This window comes from Phyllobates terribilis, unplaced genomic scaffold (genome assembly GCF_046119375.1).
Source record: "Phyllobates terribilis strain yellow unplaced genomic scaffold, ASM4611937v1 Scaffold_4__5_contigs__length_816908805, whole genome shotgun sequence".
In the NCBI taxonomy this organism is placed as follows: Eukaryota; Metazoa; Chordata; class Amphibia; order Anura; family Dendrobatidae; genus Phyllobates; species Phyllobates terribilis.
Genome location: NW_027362764.1, coordinates 292,230,440 through 292,257,580, shown reverse-complemented (window position 1 = coordinate 292,257,580; position 27,141 = coordinate 292,230,440). Strand labels below are relative to the sequence as shown.

The window sequence follows — 27,141 nt, the reverse complement described above, 5'->3', positions numbered from 1 at the left end:
AGCTTGCCGGCAGCTCGCGGTAGACTAAAGGACCTGCCGATATCAGCGGTCACGTGACCCATCACATGACTAAATGACATCAGCGCAGGTCCTTTAGTCTACCGCGAGCTGCCGGCAAGCCAAAACAAGGACACCGGGGGCCATCAGAAGGTAAGTATAAAATTTATATTTTATTTTATTCTTTTTTTTTACAGACAGGTACTATGGTACCTGGGTCCGGAGGAGAGACTCCTCTTCTCCAAACCCGGGCACCATCTACACATTGAAACGCATGGAATCCGCATGTACAGATGAAGTGATGCGGAATCCAAGCGTTCCAATGCAAGTCAAAATAATTGGTAATGCTGCGGATTTTTCCGCAATGATAATCCGCAGTGGAAATTTCCGCAGCATGTGCACAGCACATGCGGATTATCATTGGGGAACATGGCAGGCCTTCTACCAAGCGTTTTTTAAGTGTTTCTGCAGCGGAATTGCCGCTGCGGAAACGCTCAAAAAACACATAGTGGGCGCACAGCCTGATAATCGACCAGTGTAAACAGGCTGCTTAGCTTAGTTAAAGATTATCATCATGTGTAAACAGGACATGTGCTTCCAAGAACAATAGCAAAATATGGGTAGCATGGTGGCTCAGTGGTTAGCATTGTACTGCTGGGGTCCTGGGTTCAAATCTCACCAAGGACAACATCTGCAAGGAGTTTGTATGTTTTCCCCGTGTTTGTGTGGGTTTCCTGCCACACTCCAAAAACATACTGATAGGGAAATTAGTTTGTGAGCCCCAATGGGGACAGTGATGATAATGTCTGTAAAGCGCTGTGGAATTAATAGCGCTCTGTAAGAGAGTAAAATAAAGTATTTCCTTTATTTTCCCACCGATATCACTTGATGTTGGCAAAATATCTAAAAAAGAGAGTATGAAAAAAACATAAAAATCAGGTTCCAATTATCACAGAAAAAAAAGAGGCAAAAACTTTTTAAATATCTGATTGAGAAAAAAATATACAGCTCTTTAAACAGTGTGTACAAAAGAACGCGAAAATCTGCCTGGTCAGGAACGGGGGGAAATGGCCTGGAGTTGAACTGGTTAAGCATTTCTACTTCTCAAGCAATCCCAGTCCAAACACATGTTTTCCTAAAATTACCCTGTGGGTTTCAGCTGCTTTTGGGTTATTCCTATAACCTGAATATTGCAGCAAATCTAATAAACCTGTTTATTCCTACCAATGTCAGAAATTCAGGCATTTTTAGTTCTAGAAAAAGAGGATTCATCCATTCTTTACTATCAATCCAATGTCAGTGCACTGATCTTTTAGCAATTTGGGTGTGGTATCAAATTCATGAGACTGATGAACCCACTCTTTATTTCCTTTTACTTATGCTAGCTACTAATTTGCTTTTCTAGTCTACATAAATTATCCCCTATTAACACCCACTTATCACCAAAATGGATGACTAGTGTCCCCATTCTTGCACATGAGCCCTGCTGCTCAATTCAAGTCAATAGTCCCAAAGTTATGAAGTTATAAAAGGGCACCCCGACACTCGCCAATCTTTGTCAGTGTCATAGACTACAAATGGACTGGCAGGGCACTCCACTGAATTTCTCCAGAACACCATTTTGCAACCATTGGAGAACCAAGAGATAACGGGGAACTGAAGTCCCCTGTTCTGACGATTGGCAGGAGGAAACCACACAAATTAACAATTATCACGTATCCAGAGAATAGATGACAACTTGTGTAGACTGGAAAAACCCTTTAAGCCAAGTATGCTCAACCTATGTCGGTATTACCAACTCTAAGAAACAGCCCCAAATAACTGCATAAGTGAGTGAGTGATTACTTACAAACTACCGTGCATGTATCCTTCTTCGATTACTGTGCATCTGCAAGTATTTATGTGAATAACATCTTTTTAGACCAGATCTTTACTGACCTTGTCCACATAATTGGAAGTTTTGACATCTATCTGTAACTAATAGGATTCTATTTTGCAAATGGGTTTTATTAATCATTACATGTACCACACAAGGTATGGGGGAGGGCTACATAAGTTAGAACAAAGAAATCACCTGGGGGAGGGCATAGCTGCTAATTTAGGTCTAGTTGCTTAAGGCCTTGCGGGTTGTGAACACATCCTTTATTCAACTATCACCCATGTTGCACCTGAACTACTTTAGGAACATTGAATTAGAGGAACATCTCAGCTGCAGCCAGCTAATACATAGTTAAATGAATTCTGCAGCCCACGGAATGGACAAACGGCTGGTGTCGTAATAGAGAACAGATTGTGGCCTTCAGTGTGCGGGAACACATGGAACGTATTTCAAAAGGCAGTTTTCTCCCGGGGATCAGGTATGACATCATAGTAATGCCTCTGTTTGTGCTTTTTTCTCATAAAGATGCCATTTTCTTACAGTTTGCTCATCTTGTAGTTACGGTATTCCATTAGGGGAATATCCATATGAAAAATGTTAAAATAACCTCCCCCCAGCAAAGAGAACATAATGGCAGACATTTAACTTTAGTTTATGGGAAGACAGCTCACAGATCCAGGAAAAAGTACTTGAGATCCAGGACTTGTAGGATTTGTCATTGGACGGAGTTTACTTCTAAAGCAGCTGAATATTGGCAGCCAGAAGATATTCTCCATCACTATACTTGTGTACAGTATCAGTAATGACTTGTCATAGTAATCAACCCAAACAAGGGTAATGATAGAAGAGATTCACACAATATCGTTGCTAATGCCCACGGTATTTCATCAAAGATTTAATGCATTTAACAGGAAAAGAAAAATATTATGAAGTTTAAAAGTAAAAGTAAATGATAACCCTTTTTGTTGGTGTTGGTGTAAAATCAGACTGACAGGGATAGAGAGATGAAAACAAGTAGTAATGTGTGTGGAACTGAGATAACCTATAGGGTGGACACGTGATGTGGCTCTGTGAGGTCTGTAGTACATTGTCCACATTGTAGAGGATGCCCCTTGTGGTTGGATTGGGGAGAAGATTAAAGTAAAACATTTAAAAAATATATATATTTTAATTCTAAGAGGTTGTCCTATTTTAAATAATATTAGCCCATAGGGTTTGAGACATATAAAACAACAACCTGCACTTTTACTCACCCTCATTAGGTCCATCTATCCATAGCATTTTTGAGGCATGTTTTGGGAAATGCTATTGGAGAATTGTTTTCATACTTATGGAGATTGAACATGAAGTTGATGAAGGCTGTGCATTTCTATACTAGGTTGCTAGAAAACATGTTATGTTTGATTAACTTCTTAAAATGTCACTGTAGCGTTTATTTATCGCAGTACTGGAGTGGTGCCACTAATTTAAGTTCCCTGCCACTAGTCTCATACTTACCAGCCACCGCTCTTTTATTTTTAGAGCCGCTCCGGTCGGTCTCCAGCAGTTTGTGACCTGCCGGATCGTTCCAGTGTTTGCAGGGCGATCCGAAAGTCACAACTCAATGTAAATCTATGAGACCCAGAACGAGGGCAGAACGAGGCTCTCATAGACTTACACTGAGAGCTTGTGACCGTTACCTCTGACTTCTGGTCCAGTCAGAAGTTGCGGTCACAAGATGGTGACTGGGGTGACACTGGGAACCGCTGATGATGGCATCTGGTAAGTATAATATTAGGGTCAGGGAACTTACATGAGTAGCACCACTCCAGCACTGAAATAAAAAAAATGCTGGAGTGGTGCTTTAATAAGGCTTTCCCATTTCTACTATAAGATTAGTTAGGATATCTCCAACATTGCTGTAAGAAAGCAAATTAGCCGCCGCATGACGTTTTCTTTGGCTTGAGGCAGACTTTTCCTGTCATATTCCATGATCTCATTAGAAATGGAACCAACACACCCTGTTTTAACCAGACGCTGTGATACTTTCTGAACACTTTAAACTACAGATCTTGACATATGACTAGAACCCTAACTCATTTTTTTATGGGTCAGAGATTTCACATATTCTTTGACAAAAATAGGGACACGTTTATGTAACATTGTCAGACAATCAGGAAAAAAATTATAATCTTGATCTTGTATTTTAGTAGCCCAATCCTACAGTAGAAAGCAGTGCTCTGCAGTACAAGAGTTAATTCCAGGCTGACCCTTCTCTTCATATAATGCATCCCTTATTTCTCCCACTAGACAGACAGACTACACCCTGACTCAATTACAGCCATGCTCTTCCTATGGTGTAACACAGCTGTTGGTTGTATGTAGGTGCATGGAAGGGAGGAAGTGAGCATGAGGCACTGGATGTCCTGTGTGCGCTCAACCCCATCGTCTCATACTTGTACTTATGCTTGTGCTCCCCATCAAACTGCTACAACCCCCAGTAGGAGCTAGAAATGTGTGTATTTATAGTGTTATATATAAAATATTTAAAACTCAAGAATTATTGTCTATAAATAATAAATAATATTTTTATTTATATAGCGGCAACATATTCCGCAATGCTTTACAATTCAGACATATTTCATAATGTTACAAAAAAGTACTCTCATGTTAAGGCCATGTTCACATGTTCAGTATTTGTAATCTAAAACCAGAAGTGGAACAATCAGTGGAAAAGTACCGTATAATAGAAGAATGTCACCACTTCTGCATTTATCACCCACTCCTGGTTTTGGATTACAAATACAGATGTGAAATACTGACCAAATACTGAACAGCACGTGGCCTAAGGATAAGTTGACAAAAGTGTTTAAAAAATCCAGAAAACATGGATGATTATTTTTCTCACTCGTCATCCATGTAAAGTCCATGTGCAATCCATTTTTATACATCTGCAGTTATTAAAAGACTAAACACAGTTTAATATCTTAAAGAATTGCAAGTATCCATAAAAATCGGATGCCATACTGTAGCCCTGTATGAATCCAAATTGTTTTGGGCACGCAAAGACTTGAATGGTCGAGTCTCATCCGACACATAGATGATACTAATGCATGCTGTGATCTTTTTCACACACATATTCAGTCCATGAAAAGAAAAATTGCTCATTAACACTGCCCCATTGAATAACGTTGGCCTTAGTGCCGTTCGACCAAAAATAAGGTAGTGTGAACTTGGCCTAAAAGTGTCAATTTTCCCACAAACAAAGTACATTTTAATTAATAAATCTTGGAATAATAATAAGTTTCATTTATTTGGCTCATAAGCTCATTTATTTGGGCCAATAATCATCGAACAAATGTTCTTAAGAAAAACGTGCCAACAATCAGCCATAGTTTTCGGCTAATTAAATCATTTATGATGGCAAAAAAATTTTAGATGTTGGCACCACATCACCGTGTGTAAAGAAGGGATGCGCTGCCAACAACATGCATGTTATATGGAGACAGGAGGACTGTATTAACAATCATTCTGTCCATATACAGCATTCGGTCCATATAAAAAGGCCATTACACAACATAGTTCATCAGTACTCGTCTATGGGAAGAAATCAGCCTGTTTACATGGGCTTTTTGGGTGATTTCACACACAGCTTTTTTGTGAGTCTGCATTTAGCGGAACGTATACGACGGGAGTTTCCATGAGCCCCAATCATCAGTCAGAGGTGAAGGAATGTAACAATATGAATCGGCATACTGATTAACTTCAGGAAAGTACAGCAGACTAGGCTTTCTCATACAGAAGGACACCATGAAAAAAGGCTTTATATAATGTGTCCCTATGGTGGACAGATGCCGTGGCATCCAACAAGACTCTGGCCACGGTCAGACATATACCTCATGAACGCAACGTGCACTTAGCCTAACAATGTGTCGGTGGTCACATGTTCCTTAAAACTCTATATTGAAATATCAAACTCACATACAATTGGCAATGCATTTCGCTTTGGGGTGTTTTTGTGTCTTTTTTTTTCAAAAGTGTGCTCTTGTTATGGTGTTTTTTTCTGGTGTTTTTCCCATAAGTGTGTCAGTAAACCAGGAAAAACACATGTATAAAATACTGCCAAATCATAAAAACCACGACATTTTAAAATGCATTTACTTTGCCATACACTTACTAACACCCAAAAATAAGACCGAAAGGGCTCTTACAAAGAAAATATAAGCAAATATCTTAAAAGTCAGAAGGGAAATCATAGTTATAGATGAGGGTCAATGAGATCTTTGTAGTCTATAAAACAAAGGCAACAGTGCTTGACCGATCTGTATTAATCTAATGAAGTAAGGCTGTGTGCCCACGTAGCATTTTTCAAGCGTATAAGCTGCGGAATTTCCGCAGCGTAAACGCTTGAAAAATGCATGTATATCCGCACCCCATGGTCCCCAATGGGATTCCGCAAGTTCTATGTACATGCTGCGGATTTTTCCGCAGCGTTTATGCCGCGTTCAGAAATCCGCAGCATGTCATTTAATTTTGCGTTTCCGCAAGCGGAATTGCCTTTGTCCAATGCATAAAAAACGCAAGGCAATTCCGCATGTGGAAAACACGTGATAAACGCGCGAAAAATGCGCGATAAACGCGTGCGGAATTCCGCATGCGTTTTTCCGGGAGAGGACTTGCATTTATGCAGCAGAAATTTTCTGCTGCATAAATGCAACGTGGGCACATAGCCTAACAATGTAGTTCTAACATGTAGCAATGGGATATTAGCAATGTTTAAGCAGTGTGCACTTCTCCAGTTACCGGTACTTAGCATTTCTTTGCTTCCACTGACTTACACAGCCAAAACAATGGTCACATTTTATTAGAATAAAGAGAGATTGGGAAACCACTTAGTTATAAAGAGCACATCCAATCGTGTCACATCATCTGATGTATTTAGCAACCGGTTCTTCTATTTAACACAGTAGCTGGACAGAAGAACTGATGGGTGTGAGGGCAAGTGCCTTATAATAGACTATGGACAAATGGAAAGCACTGCATGTACTAGGTAGGCAATGCTTTACAGAAAAACATCCTCTCCATTTATAAAATAAGCCCAGCAAAAATCAGCTCATAATGCTATCGGTCCCGACTATAGACACGTTATAGCACTTAAGAATGGGCACACAATCCTGATACCATATTTATCTCAAAGAAAAGAGATAAAAAATACATGATGCTATAATGACCACAGCAAATTCGACATCCCCCATACCATAAACTTACATGTAAGATTTATTCCTTTCTAATTAGATATGTTTTTTACTTTTCAGAGCAGCAGTTTGTCTCAAGAGCTGTTCTTCCTACTTCAACTGTCCGTCTTTTGTCCATCAGTCACCCACTATGACCTCTCTCATCTCCGGATCTCACTTAGCCCATAAGTCGTCTTATCATTTAATTATTCCTCCTATTGTGATGAATGTAGGCAGGATATGGCAAATTTTAGAGTTTCTACTGACAGTCTTGTGCCAAATTTGCTGAACAGTTCCCAGGGCACGTGTTGGTATTCACCCATTTACCTCTGTACAGGGATCAGCCTTCACTGCAAAGGCCTTGAGGTTGTGTCAACGGAATAGCTTCTGGCTGGTGGAGCTTGTTTTAAGTGGAAAAGTTAACAGACCGGGTCAATGGGACAGAATCAGCTGATAGGGTAAAAGGTCAGGAAGATAGCGGGAAGAAGGAGGAGGTACAAAGAAAGGGATGTAGCATGTGAACGGAGTAATGGATCAGAGTAGTAACTAGAAGAGGTCATGTAGACAGCGGTATACAACTCAGTAACTGGTAAAGACTTTAATAAGAGTATTGTGTGGTCTACTGACCGGCACAGTTTAAGTAGGTTAGAAACAAATGAAGAGAGTTTCTGGCCAACAAATAGTTTATAGGGTTTTGGCTATGCCGTGAGCAAGCCGTCCAATAACAAGAGCCAACACCTGACCGCAGAGGCAGGCAGTACAGAAGTGAGGCCAGGTGAGTATGTCACACCTATATGTCACCTGCTTTGTCACATCATTGTGCCTTCTATGCAGGACAGTGCACCATGGAAGCCAGCCGTGCAATCCCATCCTTACAGAGTTTAATATTACTATTTATTTTAAGCGCACCAATGATTCCATGATGCTGTACATGAGAAGGGGTTACATACAAGATACAAGTATAAAACAGGGTGAACAAACTAACAATGACGCACTGGTACAGAAAGGAGAGGGCCCTGCTCCTGTGGGCTTACAGTATACAATATCAGTAACAAGTAAAGATAATAGAGAATCCAGAGATATCGAGGCTGCAGCACTGGGAAGTGGAAATACAGCTATCTTTTAAAGTAAAATTATTTAAAGAAGCACTCCTCCCATCAAAGTTTTATCCTCTTAGTATATTGCAATCATCCTATTATACAGCACTGTGCTTACAATTGCTCATTTTGCCTTTGTACCAAGATAATTCTTCTCTTTTCTCTGCTTTATGTAGAAACATTACAGTCTCTTTTCCCTGCATAAATCATTCCCCTCTTCAGCTCCTGACCCAGCTGCTTCCTTCTCACCCCTGCCAGGGACTTTTGCAGTGACTGAGTCACACAGGGAAAATTGTCCTCCTGTTTCTATATAGAGCTTAGAAGGATTCAGCTAGTCTGTTTTTAAGCCTCTCCATGACCTTGAGATTTTCCATTTTTGCGCTTTCGTTTTTTGCTTCCCTTCTTCCAAGAGCCATAACTTTTTTATTTTTCCATCAATATGAGGGCTTGTTTGTTGCGAGACGAGTTTTTCTTTTGAATGACATCATTGATTTTACTATATATCGTACTGGAAAATGGGAAAAAATTCCAAGTACGGTGAAATTGCAAAAAAAGTGGAATTCCACAATAGATTTTTGTTTTTTTTTATTTACTGTGTTCACTAAATGCTAAAACTGACCTGCCATCATGATTCTCCAGGTCAGTACAAGTTTGCAGATACCAAACATGTATAGGTTCTTTTTTATTTAAGTGGTGAAACAAAAAATCCGAAATTTGTAAGAAAAAATTCTGCTTATGTCGCCATTTTCTGAGACCCATAGTGTTTCCATTTTTCGTGATCTGAGGCTAAGTATTGGCTTATTATTTGTGGCCCAAGCTGAAGATTTTATTAATACCATTTTGGGGTAGATACAATGTTTTGATTATCCCTTATTGCATTTTATTGCAATGTTGCGGCTGCCAAAAAACCTTAATTCTGGTGTTTTTTTATTTTTCCTTGTTACGCCGTTTACCAATCTGAATAATTTACTTTATATTTTGATAGATTGAACATTTCTGAATGTAGCGGCACCAAATATGTGTATTTTTTTTAATTGCTTTCAATGGGGCAAAAGAGGGGTGATTTGAACTTTTGTGATTTTTTTTTTTTTATATATTTTTTTAAAACTTTTTTTCTTTACTTTCTACTGGCTTCAATATTTTCTTTTGGAGTCTTGAAGCTGTGATCAACGGATCACCCGTGCTACACATAGCAGGGCTTTAGCCCTGTTATGTGAAGCAAAATGCACGATCTCCTATGAATGCTGGCCAAGAGCTGGCGTTCATCGTTCATAGGAGATTCACAATGACAAGCACAGGGGTCTTCTGCAGACCCCCAGCTGTCATGACAACCCATCGGCGCCCCACGATCACGTGACAGGGGTGCTAAAGGGCAGGACTTGTGACGCGCTTCTGCCTGTCGTATGTTAAATGCCACTGTCAGTGATTGACAGCAGGATTTAATTGGTTAACAGCTGCGGGTGGATCTGTGACGCCCCTGAGGGTTCGGTCGCCACAGAGGTACTGCATCTCTTTAATGAGGTGTGGTATCTCTCCTTCGAGGTAAGGATGGTGCAACTGTCAGGACCTCACCTCTGCATCCAACACCACACCTCTCCCACCTGAGGGGGGCTTATATGCACCAGGGTGCTGCCCCAGCCCGGATAAGAGGAGACGGGGGAACCAAAAGATAGGGGGAACTTAGTAGTGGGTGAGGGTGGAGGACACACTTAGAGGTTGCACAACAAAAATTCATATTTAATAACCAGCCATCTTGGGCTTATGGTCTTTGATTGTGATCTTCATCACTGAACGTGGCTTTCTGTGTGAACCTGCAGTTGATGGGGACACGGTCCTCATACTCTGGCCTTGAGTCGAGGAGCGGGCAAGAGTTAATGGCTGTCTCTACCCGGTCAAGGTCCCTACCCAAGAAGGCCTGGAGGGGAGCAGAGGAGTAAAGCTCTGCAGGCAAAAGGATCCAAGGGGGATGCAGACGGAGCGTATACGCCACCTGTCCTCACTATTGTGGCCTAGTCAGAGGGAGTCCTGCTGCAAAAGGGGTACCGGCCCCCGATATCTGACTCTGTCACTTCACGTCTTAGTCGGAGAAGCCCGGAGGCTCAGTGGATCCCACCGGGTAACGGAAGGAGCGGAGTCGCCACCCGTACCCTTGTTCTGTGCATAGTCCAGAGGGAGACCCGGCCTTAATACACGCATCACATATGGACAGGAGAGGACCTAGTGGGAAAGTTCTAGGAACACTCTGGTGCGGGGTCCTGACCAAAGCACCTGAACTACTCGGAGGTTGTCGGACCCCCGGTCCTGGTGGCCGCAGCGCGCCGTGAGGAGCAGGGAGAAGCCTTGCAGCTGAGCATTCTACCGTGAGTAAAGCTTGGAAGACTACCCCTATGGCCTCCGGTTTCTTATTGCAACGCGGCACCGCACCACATCGCACCACATCTCCCACTACGACTCCCATCCTCCTGTTCTCTCTGCCCTGAGGCCCTGCTCCGCCTGTGGGGAGTAGTATCATCTCCGGCTGCCACTACATCCCGCCTCAGAGGACTGAATGCAGCGCTGGTGAGGAATCACCAGACACCACAGGTGGCGTAGTCAAATACAACCACTCGATTAACACCAACTCTGAAAGCCCATTACACCCTTTTAAATGTGACGGCCCTGGGCACGGAACGGGTCCAGGCCACGGCTACAACCCATCAAACATCTGACCCGGCTCCGAGTACCCCCCATCTCTCAGGGCAGGGCTGCGAGCGTCACAGATCTCGTTGGAGGCACAGATCTCGTTGGAGGCACACGACAGCTGATCAGATCAGCTGTCATGTGCGGGGAAAGATGCTGGATCAGCCTCGGAGTCCACATCAAAGACAGGGAGATGACCTTTGATCTACCTCTACGTCAAAGGTCATGAAGGGGTTAATCATGAGATGTGATGTAATAGACCTAATGGAAATTAAAATAATTAACTGTGTAGAAAGGCAAAATGAGCAATTGTAAGTACAAAGTGCCATATAATATGATTGCAATATATTTAGAGAATAAACATTTTGATGGGAGGAGTGCTTCTTTAACAATTATAAAAGTACCATAACATTCAACTATTTCCTTATATTGTGTGCAAACTATTTCATGACTTTAATCTCAATAAATAGAAGAACTGCTAGACCTGACCTTATCTGACCTACCATAATTTTGTGTATCTCAGATTAGAGCAATGATCATGTGTCTTTAGTGTACAAGGAATGGTATATAATACAGGGCTGAAAAACACAGAATATTGCCGGCCTTTCCTCCACTTTACAATGTTTTTTTCTTTGTAACTAGAAGTCCTACATGTATCTACAACTCCAAAAGTAGAAGAGGGGTTTAATAGTAATAGATGACCACTCAATCAAAGTACGTTAAAGCAAAAAAAGTGGTAAGAGAGGTCAAAACATAACCTTTAATAAATATATGGGTAAAAAAGATAAACAGAAAGTCACTAGGACCTAAAAACAAGTAAGTGCATGCCAGTGGTAGTAAAATAAAACTACTCAAAATACATATATATTTGTTGCAAACAGGAATTATATGGCATAATACCTAATTATAGCCCACCTGTATCCTGAACAAGACAACGGCAGATAGCAACGTAGCTGTCACTAAGAGGCCTCAGCATACATGAACCATGTCAGACAAGCGGTGATTTGTTGTGAGCGTTCACACTTAAGAATAATACTGGAACAACCTCACCGTACACAGTGTCAGTTCACGCCTCTTGCTTAAGACAGCTCACTGTGGTGGGGCATCAACACCTCTTCAGCCACGAAACCATATATGGAACACCACTCCCAATGCGTTTCATCACCTCAGTAACTCCTCAGGGGAGAAGGGGTGTCATCTGACTCAATGTGATCCTCGGTGTCCGTCGCCAAGCCTATCACAGAGGCAGCGCAACTTACAGATGAGATCCTCATCCTATTTGTATCTGCCCACACTCCCTAATCACGCGGACGCGTCACTTCCGGTTCCGGCAACCTCACATCCGGTATGTGGAACGCAGGTGCCGGTCGCGACACGCAAGCGTCACATCCTGTGCGCGCGTCATGAGACACGCACGAACCAGGTGATGCAATAAGGGGAGTGATCACATCATGTGGGGTATTACTTCCCACACGATAGAATGGGTGGGACCAAGCAGACATATAATACGGTACCCATTCTCACTCCAGCCTGGAGGAGTGTCCATACCAAAACAACACAGGACATAGCTCCGGCTACATACCACATGTGGCAAAGTGTATTTCAATGACGCTACATAGTCCCCAGGCGGTCAATGGCTAAAAAATCGCCACAAGTTACATAAAGTCAGCAGGCATGAAGCATTAGTATACTGAGCACACATCCTACCCAAAGAAAAAGAAGTACCAATGGAGGGAATGTAAGAGGCAAGGGAAGAGACAAAGGCAGGGACAACGACTGTAATAAAAAAGGTATAAAGAGCAGGGTCTGTCCGTCCCTAGTAAGGTACTACCAAAAACAGTCCCTACCTACCAGTGGAGGTTGGCACCCTAAAGACCTGTGCAATTGGCACCCCCACTCCGCGACGGCTCTCCCTACACTCCTCGCCCTATTAATCCCTACACTTATAGGAAAGACCTAAAGGACAATTGTCCATTCAGACCATATGGGGCCATTGTCTGTAGCTTATAGATCCACTTTGTCTCCCTTTGGAGGATCAATTTGTCTCAATCACCCCCCTCGGTGGGGAAATTACTTTATCGATCCCCATGAACCGCACCACATCAACACACTCTGGATGTACAGTGTTCACATGTCTTGCTAAGGGGGTGTCCCTTTTTAGGGCAATGTCTCGTTGGTGTTCCCCCACCCTTCTCTTCAATTCTCTTTTTGTTTTCCCCACATATTCAATGCCGCACACGCACGTGGCTTTGTAGATTATCCCTTTGGACCTGCAAGTTATGAAATGTTTTATGGCAAAGGTCTCACCGGTGACATTACTTGTGAAATCCTTACTTTGCATCATAGCTTTACATGATACACATCCACTACATCTGAAGCTACCTCTGATGGGACTTTGTATCCAACTGCTTCCCTGATAAACAGTATAGTGGCTGTGGACCAACCTGTCCCTCAGGGATCTGCCCCTTTTATAAGTGATCAAAGGCCTTGAATTGACCAATGCACCTATGTCCTCATCCATCTGGAGAACAGGCCAATGCTTCTGCAGTATCCTGCGGACAGTGTGTGCCCTATTGCAAAATGTGGTAATGAGCCTACATGTGTTGTCATCCTCAATTGGTTTAGGGGGTGGATACAGTAAAGAGGTGTGGTCCCTCGCAAATGTCTCTCCATAAGCCTCAGTCACCACCCTCTCAGGGTAACCCCTCTTATGAAAACGCGGACATAAGTCATCGGCCTGTTCTTTAAAAGTGGCATCATCGGAACAATTTCTCCGGATCCTCATAAACTGTCCTTTGGGAATTCCCTTCTTAAGGGGGACCGGATGGTTACTCTCCCACCTAAGAAGGGAATTCGAAGCAGTCGTCTTCCTGAAAGTCTTTGTCCCTATCAGTCCATCAGCCCCTTTCTGGATAAGAATATTCAAGAATGGTAGCTTCTCCATATCCGATTCAAAAGTGAAATGGAGGTTCAGGTTATTGTGGTTCAGTCTCTTGGCGAAGTCCTCAAAGGGTTTTTTGCCTCCTTTCCACATCACCAAGACGTCGTCAATGTAGCGAATCCACAATAGTATACTGTTGCTCCCCTCAATAGGTGTATCCCCAAACACGACGGTTTCCTCCCACCAGCCCAGGATCACATTGAGTGAGATGACACCCCTTCTCCCCTGATGAGTTACTGAGGTGATGAAACGCGTTGGGAGTGGTGTTCCATATGTGGTTGGTGGCTGAAGAGGTGCTGATGCCCCACCACAGTGAGCTGCCTTAAGCAAGAGGCGTGAACTGACAATGTGTATGGTGAGGTTGTTCCAGTATTATTCTTAAATGTGAACTCTCACAACAAATCACTGCTTGTCTGACATGGTTCATGTATGCTGAGGCCTCTTGGTGAGAGCTACGTTGCTATCTGCCGTTGTCTTGTTCAGGATACAGGTGGGTTATAATTAGGTATTATGCCATATAATTCCTGTTTGCAACAAGTATATATGTATTTTGGGTAGTTTTATTTTACTACCACTGGCATGCACTTACTTGTTTTTAGGTCCTAGTGACTTTCTGTTTATCTTTTTTAACCATATATTTATTAAAGGTTATGTTTTAACCTCTCTTACTACTTTTTTGCTTTAATGTATCTACAACTCCAGCCAAACTGCTTATCAAGTAACAGCACTTAGGTCACGTCACATCTGCATGATGTGCCATGAGGTTCCTCTCCTAATTCTCTTACTTAGTTTTTTGAAAAGATCAGAACTTCTTCTTGAGATCTTTTTTTCCATACATTACAAAGTCAGTGAGTGTAATATTGGGCTGATAATAATGTGATCATAACTTTAAGGACATGTCGGAAACTCTAACGTCACAGCAGTAATGTGGGGAATGAGGTTTGCTCCCTTTGCTTATTGTAAGATCTGAGGAATTGCTAAGTAACATGAAATATTATCAACAGCACAATGGCAGCTCACCAAGCTGAAGCTAAAAAAGGACATGAGTCAGTCCACAAAGCAGCTCCAGCATGGCTAGCACTGTTTATTAAATGAATGCTAGGATTTACTGGGAAAAAGCTAAGTGGTAATATACTGTATACAGGAGTCCAACAATGGAAAAGTAATTTATATGTTGCCCATGGTCACAACCAAGAGCCGACACAGACAGAAGATAGATGGGCCCTTTGCAGTCCAATATCTCATCATATTGCACAATTCTCCCTGCTTTGGAGGTAGAAGTGGGCCCTTTACCTCTTTGGAACCTGTGTGGCTGCCCAGGTTGAATCATTGCTATGCCCACCCCTGGACAGAACTACACTAATGTGATTAATCTAAAGGTAATGCTAAAGGAACAGCACTTGATTAATTTACTGGGCAATACTATGAAGAAGGTAACATTACCAGTAACAGAAGGTGCCCTCCTACTATGTGCTGTAATGCCAACATGTATGCCTGATCTGGGTGCATTCCACATAAAGCAACATGTGCATAACATTTGGATTAAAATTAGTGTAAAGGTTGCAAATATATATTAACCTTTCATTAAATACATTCTGCTATCAGGCCATTATGAGAAACTTTGGGTGCCCAAAATATTGAAGATTTTGGAAGTAATTTTGACTTTTCTTAGGAATTGGGGAAACAGGGTTTGTATAAAAAGTGTTGTATGTGCTTATATATAAAGCTGGATCACACCAGCGTTCAGAATTCTGCTCCATTTTAACAACTAAATAATGGAATTCATTGTAAGGACAGGTCGGTCACATGACATTAGGGTGGGAAAAAACGGTGCTATTTGTTCCGATAGAAAGGACGTGATCTACAAAGCAGCCTCCTAATGCAGATGAATAGCTAGTCTAAGATTTTCCTTGTAACACTGATTTGGCATAAAATATTATCAAAAATCCATTTCACATTTTTGTAAATATTTTCAGCAGTGGCTAGCATGTAATTCCATGCCATAGAAATCAAAATTTGCAGGAATAATAATGGGAACACAGCGGTGTAACATGTGAAGTGGTAATATTGCAGAACTGCCAGGAATAGCAGGTAAGCAGCAGCCATTATGATTGACTGCGAGTTATGTATATCCCTTACCCTGGCCCTCAGAAAGAAAAGATGGTAGATTTCCAGCACAACTAGACGAGCCATGTTGGCCATATACTGTACATCTTCATGTTCAAAAGAATTCTGAATACATAATGATGATCGTTAAAAACTTGCACGTGCAAACATTAAGAACTAGATGTGTTAAGAAGATGTTCGTCTTCTATAGATTTATTGGATGAGCTTTCTATGGATAGTGGTAATTTGGGTAAATCTAGGGCGCTGGTTCACTGTGGTCAGGCTGATGGTAGCAGTACAGCTCCCAGTTATCATCACAATTGTGTGATTATATTTACATCTCCGCGGTTTAGTTTCTGTCTTCTTACTGGTTTCTCAGGGAGTGAAGCTGGGGTGTTCAGACTAAATTTAGAGATAAATTGGGATCATTTATTGTAATGTATAAACAGGATAATACGATTACACACAATCAATTCTGCATTGTTTACTGCGCCGTCTATTCCTAGATAGTCTGTAGTAACACTTGCCATGTAAAGCCATATCCTGCTATCTACTTTTATCACTGGATATCATAAATCAGACAACTTGTTTAGTTACTGGAGACAAGACTGATCTGAAAATAGGTCAGTGACCACTATTTCTAGAAAGATGTCACTGGTAAGATGAACATACTGTAAGCAGTAAGGTTTTGTGAGGTGAGAGGTTTGGAGATGAGTACAAGGATGTGAGCCGCTATCACTGCCTCCTCCGTTCTTGTCTACTCAACTGTTACCAGAGGTTTTATTTTCCAGGACTTTGTCCTGCATTGTTTTCACTGCTCAGTATCTCACAGATAAACATCTGCTAATATTACTGATCAGTGGCGTCTGCTGCTGGGACCCCAACAATGTCAGATCACCAGCAAAATGCATGGGACAACTCCATTTTAATTTCTTTCAACGTGCCAATTCCATCCTCTGTGTAAGTGCTACACCTCAGCTCTGCTCACATGAATGGGTTACATTGCACTGTGCACACAAAGTGCTGAGAGGGATGCTGTCACTGCATAAACGTATTCATACACATGATAATAACAATTTTCTTGATTTCCATTTAATAATACTGAAACCGTTTTTTCTACAGTGGAATAGAATATGTATGTCGTCAGTAAACAAAAACGTGCACCCTTAGCTTCCAATGTTTGAAGATTTCTTTTTACTAAATCAGTGTATACAGTGGGTACGGGATGTATTCAGACCACTTTAAATTTTTCACTCTTTGTTTCATTGCAGCCATTTGGGAAATTATAAAAAGTTCATTTTTTTTCTCATTAAAGTACACTCTGCACCCCATCTTGACGGAAAAAAACAGAAATGTAGAAATTTTTGCAAATTTATTAAAAAAGAAAAACTGAAATATCACATGGTCATAAGTATTCAGACCCTTTGCTCAATATTGAGTAGAAGCACCCTTTTGAGCTAGTACAGCCATGAGTCTTCTTGGGAGTAATGCAACAAGTTTTTCACACTTGGATTTGGGGATCCACTGCCATTCTTCCTTGCAGATCCTCTCCAGTTCTGTCAAGCTGGATGGTGAACGTTGGTGGACAGCCATTTTCAGGTCTCTCCAGAGATTCCCAATTGGGTTTAGGTCAGGGCTCTGGCTAGGCCAGTCAAGAATGGTCACAGAGTTGTTCTGAAGCCACTCCTTTGTTATTTTAGCTGTGTGCTTGGGGTCATTGTCTTGTTGGAAGGGGAACCTTCGGCCAAGTCTGAGGTCCAGAGCACTCTGGAAGAGGTTTTCATCCAGGATATCTCTGTACTTGGCCACTTTCGTGTTTCCTTCAATTACAGCCAATCGTCCTGTCCCTGCAGCTGAAAAACACCCCCATAGCATGATGCTGCCACCACCATGTTTCTCTGTTGGGATTGTATTGGGCAGGTGATGAGCAGTGTCTGGTTTTCTCCACAGATACCGCTTAGAATTATCACCAAAAAGTTCTATCTTCGTCTCATTAGACCAGAGAATCTTATTTCTCATAGTCTGGGAGTCCTTCATGTGTTTTTGAGCAAACTCTATGCAGGCTTTCATATGTCTTGCACTGAGGAGAGGCTTCCGTCGGGCCACTCTGCCATAATGGTCCAACTGGTGGAGGGCTGCAGTGATAGTTAACTTTGTGGAACTTTCTCCCATCTCCCTACTGCATCTCTGGAGCTCAGCCACAGTGATCTTGGGGTTATTCTTTAACTCTCTCACCAAGGCTCTTCTCCCACGATTGCTCAGTTTGGCTGGACGGCCAGGTCTAGGAAGACTTCTGGTGGTTCCAAACTTCTTCCATTTAAGGATTATGGAGGCCACTATGCTCTTAGGAACCTTGAGTAATGCAGAAATTCTATTGTAACCTTGGCCAGATCTGTCCCTTGCCACAATTCTGTCTCTGAGCTCCTTGGGCAGTTCCCTTGAGTTCATGATTCTCATTTGGTCTGACATGCGCTGTGAGCTGTGAGGTCTTATATAGACAGGTGTGTGCCTTTCCAAATCAAATCCTATCAGTTTAATTAAACACAGATCGACTCCAATGAAGGAGTAGAACCATCTCAAGGAGGATCACAAGGAAATGGACAGCATGTGACTTAAATATGAGTGTCTGAGCAAAGGGTCTGAATACTTATGACCATGTGATATTTCAGTTTTTCTTTTTTAATAAATTTGCAAACATTTCTACATTTCTGTTTTTTTTTCATTCAAGATGGGGTGCAGAGTGTACATTAATGAGAAAAAATGAACTTTTTATATTTTACCAAATGGCTGCAATGAAACAAAGAGTAAAAAATTTAAAGGGGTCTGAATACTTTCCGTACCCACTGTATATGTATATATGCATGTAGTGTAGTGTGTATGTTAATATACTCACCTACCACTGTCTTCTCTGGGATCCAGTGCCGTTTTGCTCCTCTTCTCAGCGACATCACCGCTCTTCAGACTCTCCAGTTCACAGTGTGCTCTGCATGATCAGCTTTACAATGTAAGTCTATAGCAGAGATGTCAAACTCAAATACACTGAAGGCCAAATTTAAAAGCTTGCACAAGGTGACGGGCCAACCTTGATATTTATTCAAAACATGTCTACAATTGAGAAAGTTTTTCCTTATGATCAAATATAATGATGAACCTTTTCATATGGAAATAAACTTAAAGGGGTTGTCCTACCAACAAAGTACATTTTAATTAATATATCTTAGAATAAAATATTAGAATGATATATTATGTTATGTAAGAGCAGTAAAAAGCATATGGCTCAATGGCCTAATTTAAATATGTAATAAAAAAGGATAAAAAACCTTGAATAATACAGATAATAAAATATGATGGAAACAAAAGTGCCCCCAGACACAGTATGATACCCTCATAGTGAATTCCTCCACAGTACCCTCCAAACTCATGATGACTCTACTGTACCCTCCTCCCTCAATCCCCCAGCAAAGTATAGTGACCCAAAGACAGAATTATTCCCCAACTGTAATCCTCACACAGCCCTTCACTCAGTATAATGGGTCCCAAATAGTCCTCCATACTGTATAATGGCCACAAAAAGTCTTCCATACAGAATACTGGGGCCCTGCATAAACTTCCATACAGTATAATGGCTCCACATAGTGCTCCATACAGAATAATGGGCCCCACATAGTTTTCCATACAGTATAATGGCCTCACATAGTGCTTCCTACAGTATAATGAGCCCACATAGAATTCCATACAGTATAATGCTCCCATCTAGTGCTCCATACAGTATAATGGCCCCACATAGTGCTTCATACATTATAATGGCCCTACATAGTCCTCTATACAGTATAATGCTCCCATCTAGTGCTCTATACAGTATGATGGCCCCACATAGTGCTTCATATAGCATAATGGGCTCAACATTTAAAAAAAAATAAAAATACTCACCTCTCTGTTACCCCGCTACTCCGGTTTCTTCATGGCGTCTTCTGATTCTCTACACACATTGGTACAATGGGTGCGTTGTAATGACATCGTCATACCCGCTGCGCTGAGATGCTCCTTCCTCCATCATTGCTTTCAACTATATCAGCCTCTAGGATGCAGATACAGTTGAAAGTGCGATGCCGGGCGGGCACTACCGGGCGAGGGACCTGCCTGGCGTTGTGGGCCAAATATACTCACTCTGAGGGCCAGATTTATCGCTTAGGCCAGAGTTTGACATATGTAGTCTATTGAGTGTCAGAACGAGGCTACATAGGCTTACACTGTAAAAGAGACTTCCGGCTCACGCATAGAGCATAGCGTGATCCAGATAGTCTGAAGTGCGGTGATGTCACTGAGAAGAGGAGCAGAGCTGCGTTGGATCCTGGAGAAGACAGCGGTGAGTTTACTAACACATACACAGTACACTACATGTACATATACACAGATTTATTACAATAAATCTTCATGGGAGGGCTTTTCTAAGGACATATTTTGGAATTCTGCATTTAAAATACAGCTCCCTGAAAACAGATGCACTCCAGCCGTGAGAGGGTTCATCAGGGTGGAACAGGTAATGAATGACATGGTGTTTACCAACTGGATGGTGGCCTCCTATGTCGCCAAGATCAGGGAGGTCCTGTGTACCCTCCATAATCCATCCCTGACTCAATTCATATATCATTTTCTGTGGCCCTACTGTTCAGCCTATGAAACCCATGAGAACCAAATGCACAGAAGGATTAATTGTGCTTAGCGGTACAATGGGTATAGCTGTACTTTGTATTACATGGTACGTACAGTAGGATTTACATTAGGCAGCACACTAAACTAGTACGGATATACAGCACATACCAAGAAGGCCCCAAATGACAAGAGGGGAACCAGATTTCTAGATATATAAGCAAAGTCTCCAGAGCTGTGTCCAAAACTAACATGGTTGGTGTAGCAGTTGTTGACCTTCGCATGCAGGCACACAGTTTAATCAGAACATTTATTTGTGCTTGTAAAGAGAAACTTGAGGCTCCTCTGAAGGTGTTGCTGCAAGCCAAGAGATCATCGACACATATAATACTGTGTACACAAATCCTCTCTAGAGAGGAATGGCCGAACGTCAGGGTAGCAAAATAACATGCTGCGAAATATATACATCGCAGAAAGGGAAAAGTCAACACCTATGACATGGCAAACTGAGACGACAGCAAGTGCAACGAATCAACTTGTTCATCAGTATTCGCAGAGAATAGCACATTCCAAGCAATTTATAGAATTGTTCCATAGAAGAAAACATTTTCAAAGTCATCAGTTGACAGAGAAATGTATAAAGATGACAGCATGTTGTCCAGAATGTGAACGGCTGGTACAAAGCGGTCACTTCTTACAGACCATGGCAGAGTTGATGGCATGTTGGCATATTACATTTTTAAGGGTATCAATCCCTATTGATTGATCATTTGGAGGTCAGGTGGAGAATGCAGTGGATCCTCTGAATTGGGACCATTGGAACCATGTAGAGTGAAAGATAAAGATTGTGTTATTGCCACAACAGGCACCGATTCATTACTCTAATAAATTACACTAATAATATTGCACCGATACACTAATCTTAATGAAGGGTGAGAGATGCAACACTTATTGGATTTGGGGCATCTTTCCATCGCCATGTGCGATCACCAGAAATGTAACATTACATTCCTACCATAATTTACACCAGTTTTGTGGCATATATTATGAAGAATTTGTAGGGAGAGCTTGGCCATGACCCATCCCACACAAGCACAGCCTAATTTTCAAAAAGTTGGTGCCGCTTGTCCAGACAGGCATAACAATACAAACATTTTGCTACTTTTCAAACAGTCTTAAGCCAGAATTGTGGTGAAAACTGCTTTATTAATTGGGCCCTATGTTCCTCAATAAGCATAAAGTCACCCCAAGCCTTTATCTATGTTTCCCTTAAATGAGTGATGGCTGACTTACATTGCCTGGGGATAATTTGAGTTTAGGGATGAGCGGAAGTTCGGGTTCTGGTACCCGACCTGAACTTTAGTCCAAAGTTCGGTTAAGGGACCAGAACAGTACTTGAACTTGAACCAAAACCCGACCCCATTGAAAACAATGGGGACCCGAACTCTGGACCTGGAAAAAAAATATGATGTGAGAACACTCCATGTTTCACAGATGTGTGTCATTAGGCTACTGGAAAGTGTTTTTTTATTTTTAAGATGGATGCCAGAAAGACATAGAGAAGGGCAGTCTCAGGAGATACATTTCTAGTTACTATATGACTGTCAGTGTAAAAGATGTCATGTAGCTCCTCAAGGTGGTTGTGAATATTTATAAATTTAGGCTTAATGCCCACTGTCTCCTTTGAGAGTAATAAGCTATAGACTTTGGAGATTGTATGCTGCGTTGGTGCCGGGGAGAAACTTAGCTTCTCAAAAGTAGTAATCTGGGTGGTGAGTCTGTATATGGACCTGGGCCTTATAGTAAGTAATGCAATTGACTATGCTGAAGCCAGGTCCCTGAGGATGAAGCAGATTGCCTTGTGTGTCTATGAACGGCACTACACCTGAATAAGTAGTCCTTATCTAGCATTTAAAGGGTATTCCCATCTTGGACATTTATAGCATATCCAGAGAATATACCCTAAATGTCTAATCCACATTTAGGGCATATTCTGTGAATGGGGCATATAGTGCAATGCCAGGAATGGAAAGGTGTGCGCTCATTCCAGGCAACCTAAAATCACTTGCATGGGAGCTTCAAAAAAAGCTGAGTGCAGTATTTGGACCTCCCATGCAATAAATAGAGGCATGCAAGTGCGCTCACCGCCATATTGTCTGTCTGTTTTGTGGGATGGGGCTTGTTCTGAACACCCAGGCGCATCTTACCAATGTGCTGCACTTGGCTATCTTTGTCAGTGTCATAGATTTCAATAGACTGGGAGGATTCATTAGATCCAGGGAAAAACGGGTGACACAAGTCTCTCATTCTGGCAATTGCTGGAGGTCCCAATGGTTATTCCGAAGACAGTGGACAGGCGATAAGTTGTTTAGGCTAGAACACCCTTGTATGTCTATGCCAGTGCATTAAGGCTATGTTCACACCTGTTGGGTTTTCTCAGCGTCACAAATCTGCAGCAAAACCTAATCTCTGACAGGAAATCAGCTGCGCCAAAAACATTTTGCTGCGTTTTTTGATGCATTTTTTGTGCGTTTTTTTCACTGTCCTTCTGTCTCTATTTATGCATATACATAAAGTTCTGTGAAAAAAAGAACCCCATTCTATATTGCCATCAAAAATGCTGAAAAAACGCTGATGCAAATTTTGGTGAGTTTTTGATGTGTTTTTTCAGCGTTTTTTTCACCACCCATTACTTCATATGGGTGAAAAACGCTGAACGGCTATGTGCCCACGTTGCGGAAATGAAGCAGAAAATTTCTGCTTCATTTCCGCATGTCCTCTCCAGGAAAAACGCATGCGGAATTCCGCACGTGTTTATTGCGCGTTTATCGCTCGTTTTCCACATGCGGAATTGCCTTGCGTTTTTAATGCATTGCACAAGGCAATTCCGCATGCGGAAACGCAAAATTAATGGACAGGCTGCGGATTTTTGAACGCAGCATGAACGCTGCGGAAAAATCCGCAGCATGGGCATAGAACTTGCGGATTCTCATTGGGGACAATGGGATGCGGATTACCAAGCGTTTTACAAGCGTTTCCGCTGCGGAAAATCCACAGCAAAAACGCTTGTAATCCGCAACGTGGGCACGCAGCCAAAGAGTGACATGCTCTATTTTCCAAAAACCCAACCAAGGCACAAAATATGCAACAACAAAAAACAAGATGTGTGAAGAGGGAATTCTGGTTTCTCATAGACTTTGCTGGTACTGCAAAACACAGCTGAAAATTTGCAGAAAAATCTGCAGCAAAAAAACACTGAAAAACCCAACATGTGTGTGTAGCACCCTGAGGATTCGGCTGCTACAGGGGTATTGCACCTCAACCCAGAGGTGTGATATTCCACTCCCGGGTAAGGAAGGAGTGTGGAACTGAGCTCAGATAGACTGCATGCACTACATACATCCCATTCCAGAGGAGCAGGCCGACGGTACTCCCACTTAGAAATGTGCAGGTACAACCGAGCCTGTTCCTGGCTGGAGTGGGAGGGGGGTGGTACATCCCATGTAGTGTAGGGGCAGATAGGGGGAGCAGTCTGGGTAGTGATAGGAGCTCATTGGGTGCTGGTCACCTGAGCTCACACATAGAGGGATATATAAGGAGGGCACCAACCTAGATCAGGGTCAGACGCTGAGAACAAGTCAGTTGGAGAGGAGAGAGAAGGAAACAGCAGCCCTGGAGAGAGAGAGAGTGGAGCAGAGAAAGACCCAGAGGGGGAAGACTGAAGGGACCCAAGAACCCAAATTAGAGCACCGGGTGAGGAGTCAGCAAGAGGGTACCGGAACCCAAGCTGGTGGGGGCAAAGACATTCCCCAGCCAGAGACCGGAGACCGTGGGCAGTGTCTGTCACGGTCACCCACCACATTCACCCCGAAGGCACACCACATGAAGGGTCAGGGAACCCAGGGCCAAGGGTGTCCCAACAGAAGGCCCGAGGGAGCTGGACCTAGGTGAATCACTGGTGGGGACGGCTGAAGAAAGGACAGAGGGAGAGCTCAGGGCCACGCTCTGGACTTGTTTGGGGGTTGGCCGGATCCAGGACCTGGTGGACGCAGCACGGCTCGGGTGGTCACTAGCAGCTGGAGTGACCAGTACAACATCAGCAGTAAGTAAACACCCTTAACTGCACAACCCGAGTCTGTCTTCATTGCTGGCTGCATCGCACCACCACAACCCCCATCCTCTGCGCCTGTCCCCTCTGAGGCTATACCCCTCCCGTTGGGGGTTATCCCACCAAGCTGCGCACCCACCATCAGCCTCAGCGGACCCTGCTGCAGCGGCGGCCACAGTGACCGCATCACAACGGGTGGCGTAGTCGACACAAAAGAACTTTAGTAACATCTGTAAAGCTGCCACATAACACTTAGCTTGACGCCCTGGGCACGGGACCGGGTCACAGCCGCTCGGAGACTACAACCCCCCCCCCATCTGATCCGGTGCCGGGTATTCCCCTCAAAAAGGAATATGTCCCAGGGGGCGCGTCATGTGAACATAGCCTAACAGTTCTGGAAATACTCTAATTAGCAATACAGTTAATAAATGTGATAGTTTTGTTACCATATCAGTTGCTTGCTCGCTATTATATTTCAGTATAGAGCATATCTTTAAGCAATGGAACAAATGTCTTGATTCAGGTTACAAGACAAATAATTTTTTGGCCAGTATCTCAAGCTGTAAAGAATAAGCTATTCAGAGCTGGCATTGGCTTTCTCAAGTTGTAAAGAATAAGCTATTCAGAGCTGGCATTGGCTTTCTGCTTCTTAATGATCTATGCAGGTAATGGAAAAGAGCATTCAGACGTCAAATTCTGAATCTGCAAATTCAGACAGAAGCATTACATTCTAACAAAATAGAGAATTTACATGTCATGTGTATAACTGTAAAAACAATAGATAAACTAATTGAGAAAGCCATACTGATTTTCTATTCTCGGCTTAACTCCAACTTACTGGGCGTGCACAACACTGACATCAAAGCTTCAATGATAAAAGCAGCCAAAGTATTTGTAGATATAAGAAGGTCCCAGAGTCGGCTACTCTTAGTCTGGACAGTGAAGGGAGCTGCGGTCAGAATAAGATTAAATAGCATATTCTTGTCTTTCTAGAAGGCCGATCCAAGGACATTGTGTAACATTCATAACGTGCGAGTACTAAAATCCAGTGCGTTATGATTAGGAAGAGCAAATACTTCACATTTTCTAATTATTCATAGGATTTGCAAGATGATGTACTTAGTGTGCAGCCCAGTAGGTTATGTGATGAACCTGATCAGATACAATGCATTCCGAGATAGGCACGTATTACACTGCATTTTGCTTTCCTTAATTCACGTAGTGCTCTATGCAAATCAATATCAATGAAAAATGTAACCGTACCATGGTTAAGACATCATCCCAGGTTTTCCAGCTAATGTGATCCCAAGGTAAAATATAAAATAGAAGTAAATGCCAAGTCTCCGATATGAAATGTCTGCTCATCTGATTGAGCCTTTGCCAGATCTGCATACAGCTTTGGCTGCAGAGAAAAGCGCTGTACATCACATTTTATTTTCCTATTAGCGGGAGCCCAAGATAAGAAAGTCAAAAAGAATTTCTTATTGCCATCATTTAATAATGACGCTCACAAGGAGAGCCACTGTGCACTTACGAAGAGACCTTCCCTCCTTCATATCCATGCCGTATGGAAGGATCTAACTCCACATCCCCATATGAGCCATGAGCGGCCCGGTGCCCCAGCATGAGGATAGAACTGAACGTTACTCCTACACATGCCTAATACTGGCAGGTATTCATCATCATTCAGAATACTCAGGCTTCTTACCTCTTGCCACATTTTTATGAAGTACAACTCTCTTGAAAAGTTGAAGAAGACATTGGTGTCATAAGCGTCATCCCCTTTGTTTGAGATAGAGATGTTAAGTGAAAGGTTCTTCACGGCTCCTAACGCCAAGTATTCTGTTTTGGAGTCATAGCTGCAAATACAAAGGTAGCAAATGTTTATTTTTTAATGACTTCTGCATCCTGTTTGCTATACCGCTCAGAGCTAAGACATGTCGCCTCAATCCCATGACACAACTTTACAGAGCTTTTTTCTGCTTGTGGAGTTTGGCTCTAAAAAGAAAATAAAAAATATGCTTGTTTGGTCCTCGTTCACACCTTCTGCTGTAATACCTCAGCTACTGGTTCACTAAGTGGCATATAAAGTGTGACCGTTAGCATTTTTACTTACATTCGTTGTCATGCAGCCAAGAAATAAACTTATAGTTAAGAATGAAATCTAAAAATTTCCACTGTTAATATTATCAGTAATGCAGATTTTGCTGTGGATGGAAAACCTGGGGCATAAAGTCTCCTACAAGCAGCAATATCTGTTTACAGCTCAGAGAAGGTGCGTACTAATATTAGAGAAATGTAATGAAATAATGCTGTACATGATGATATCCATCACCGGGTGCAGGAACAGGGACAACCAAAGACCCTCTATGGTATAGGAAATCCCCCTGCTCCAGCGTTGGGATTTCCCTTCTCCATTGGGTGTGTGAATGATGATAACAGACTGCGGATACAATTACCACCCTACATTC

The 27,141-nt window shown here is 42.4% G+C and overlaps 1 protein-coding gene across 3 annotated transcripts in view; it reads right to left on the bottom strand.

The window, feature by feature from the left end:
* Positions 1-27,141, bottom strand: part of ITGA9 (integrin subunit alpha 9) — a 636,829-nt gene that overhangs the window by 198,081 nt on the left and 411,607 nt on the right. For all 3 annotated transcript variants that reach the window (XM_073678319.1, XM_073678318.1, XM_073678320.1), the window contains exon 18: positions 26,379-26,529. In XM_073678319.1, coding sequence (XP_073534420.1) covers positions 26,379-26,529 — 151 coding nt within the window. The remainder of the gene's footprint in view (positions 1-26,378; positions 26,530-27,141) is intronic.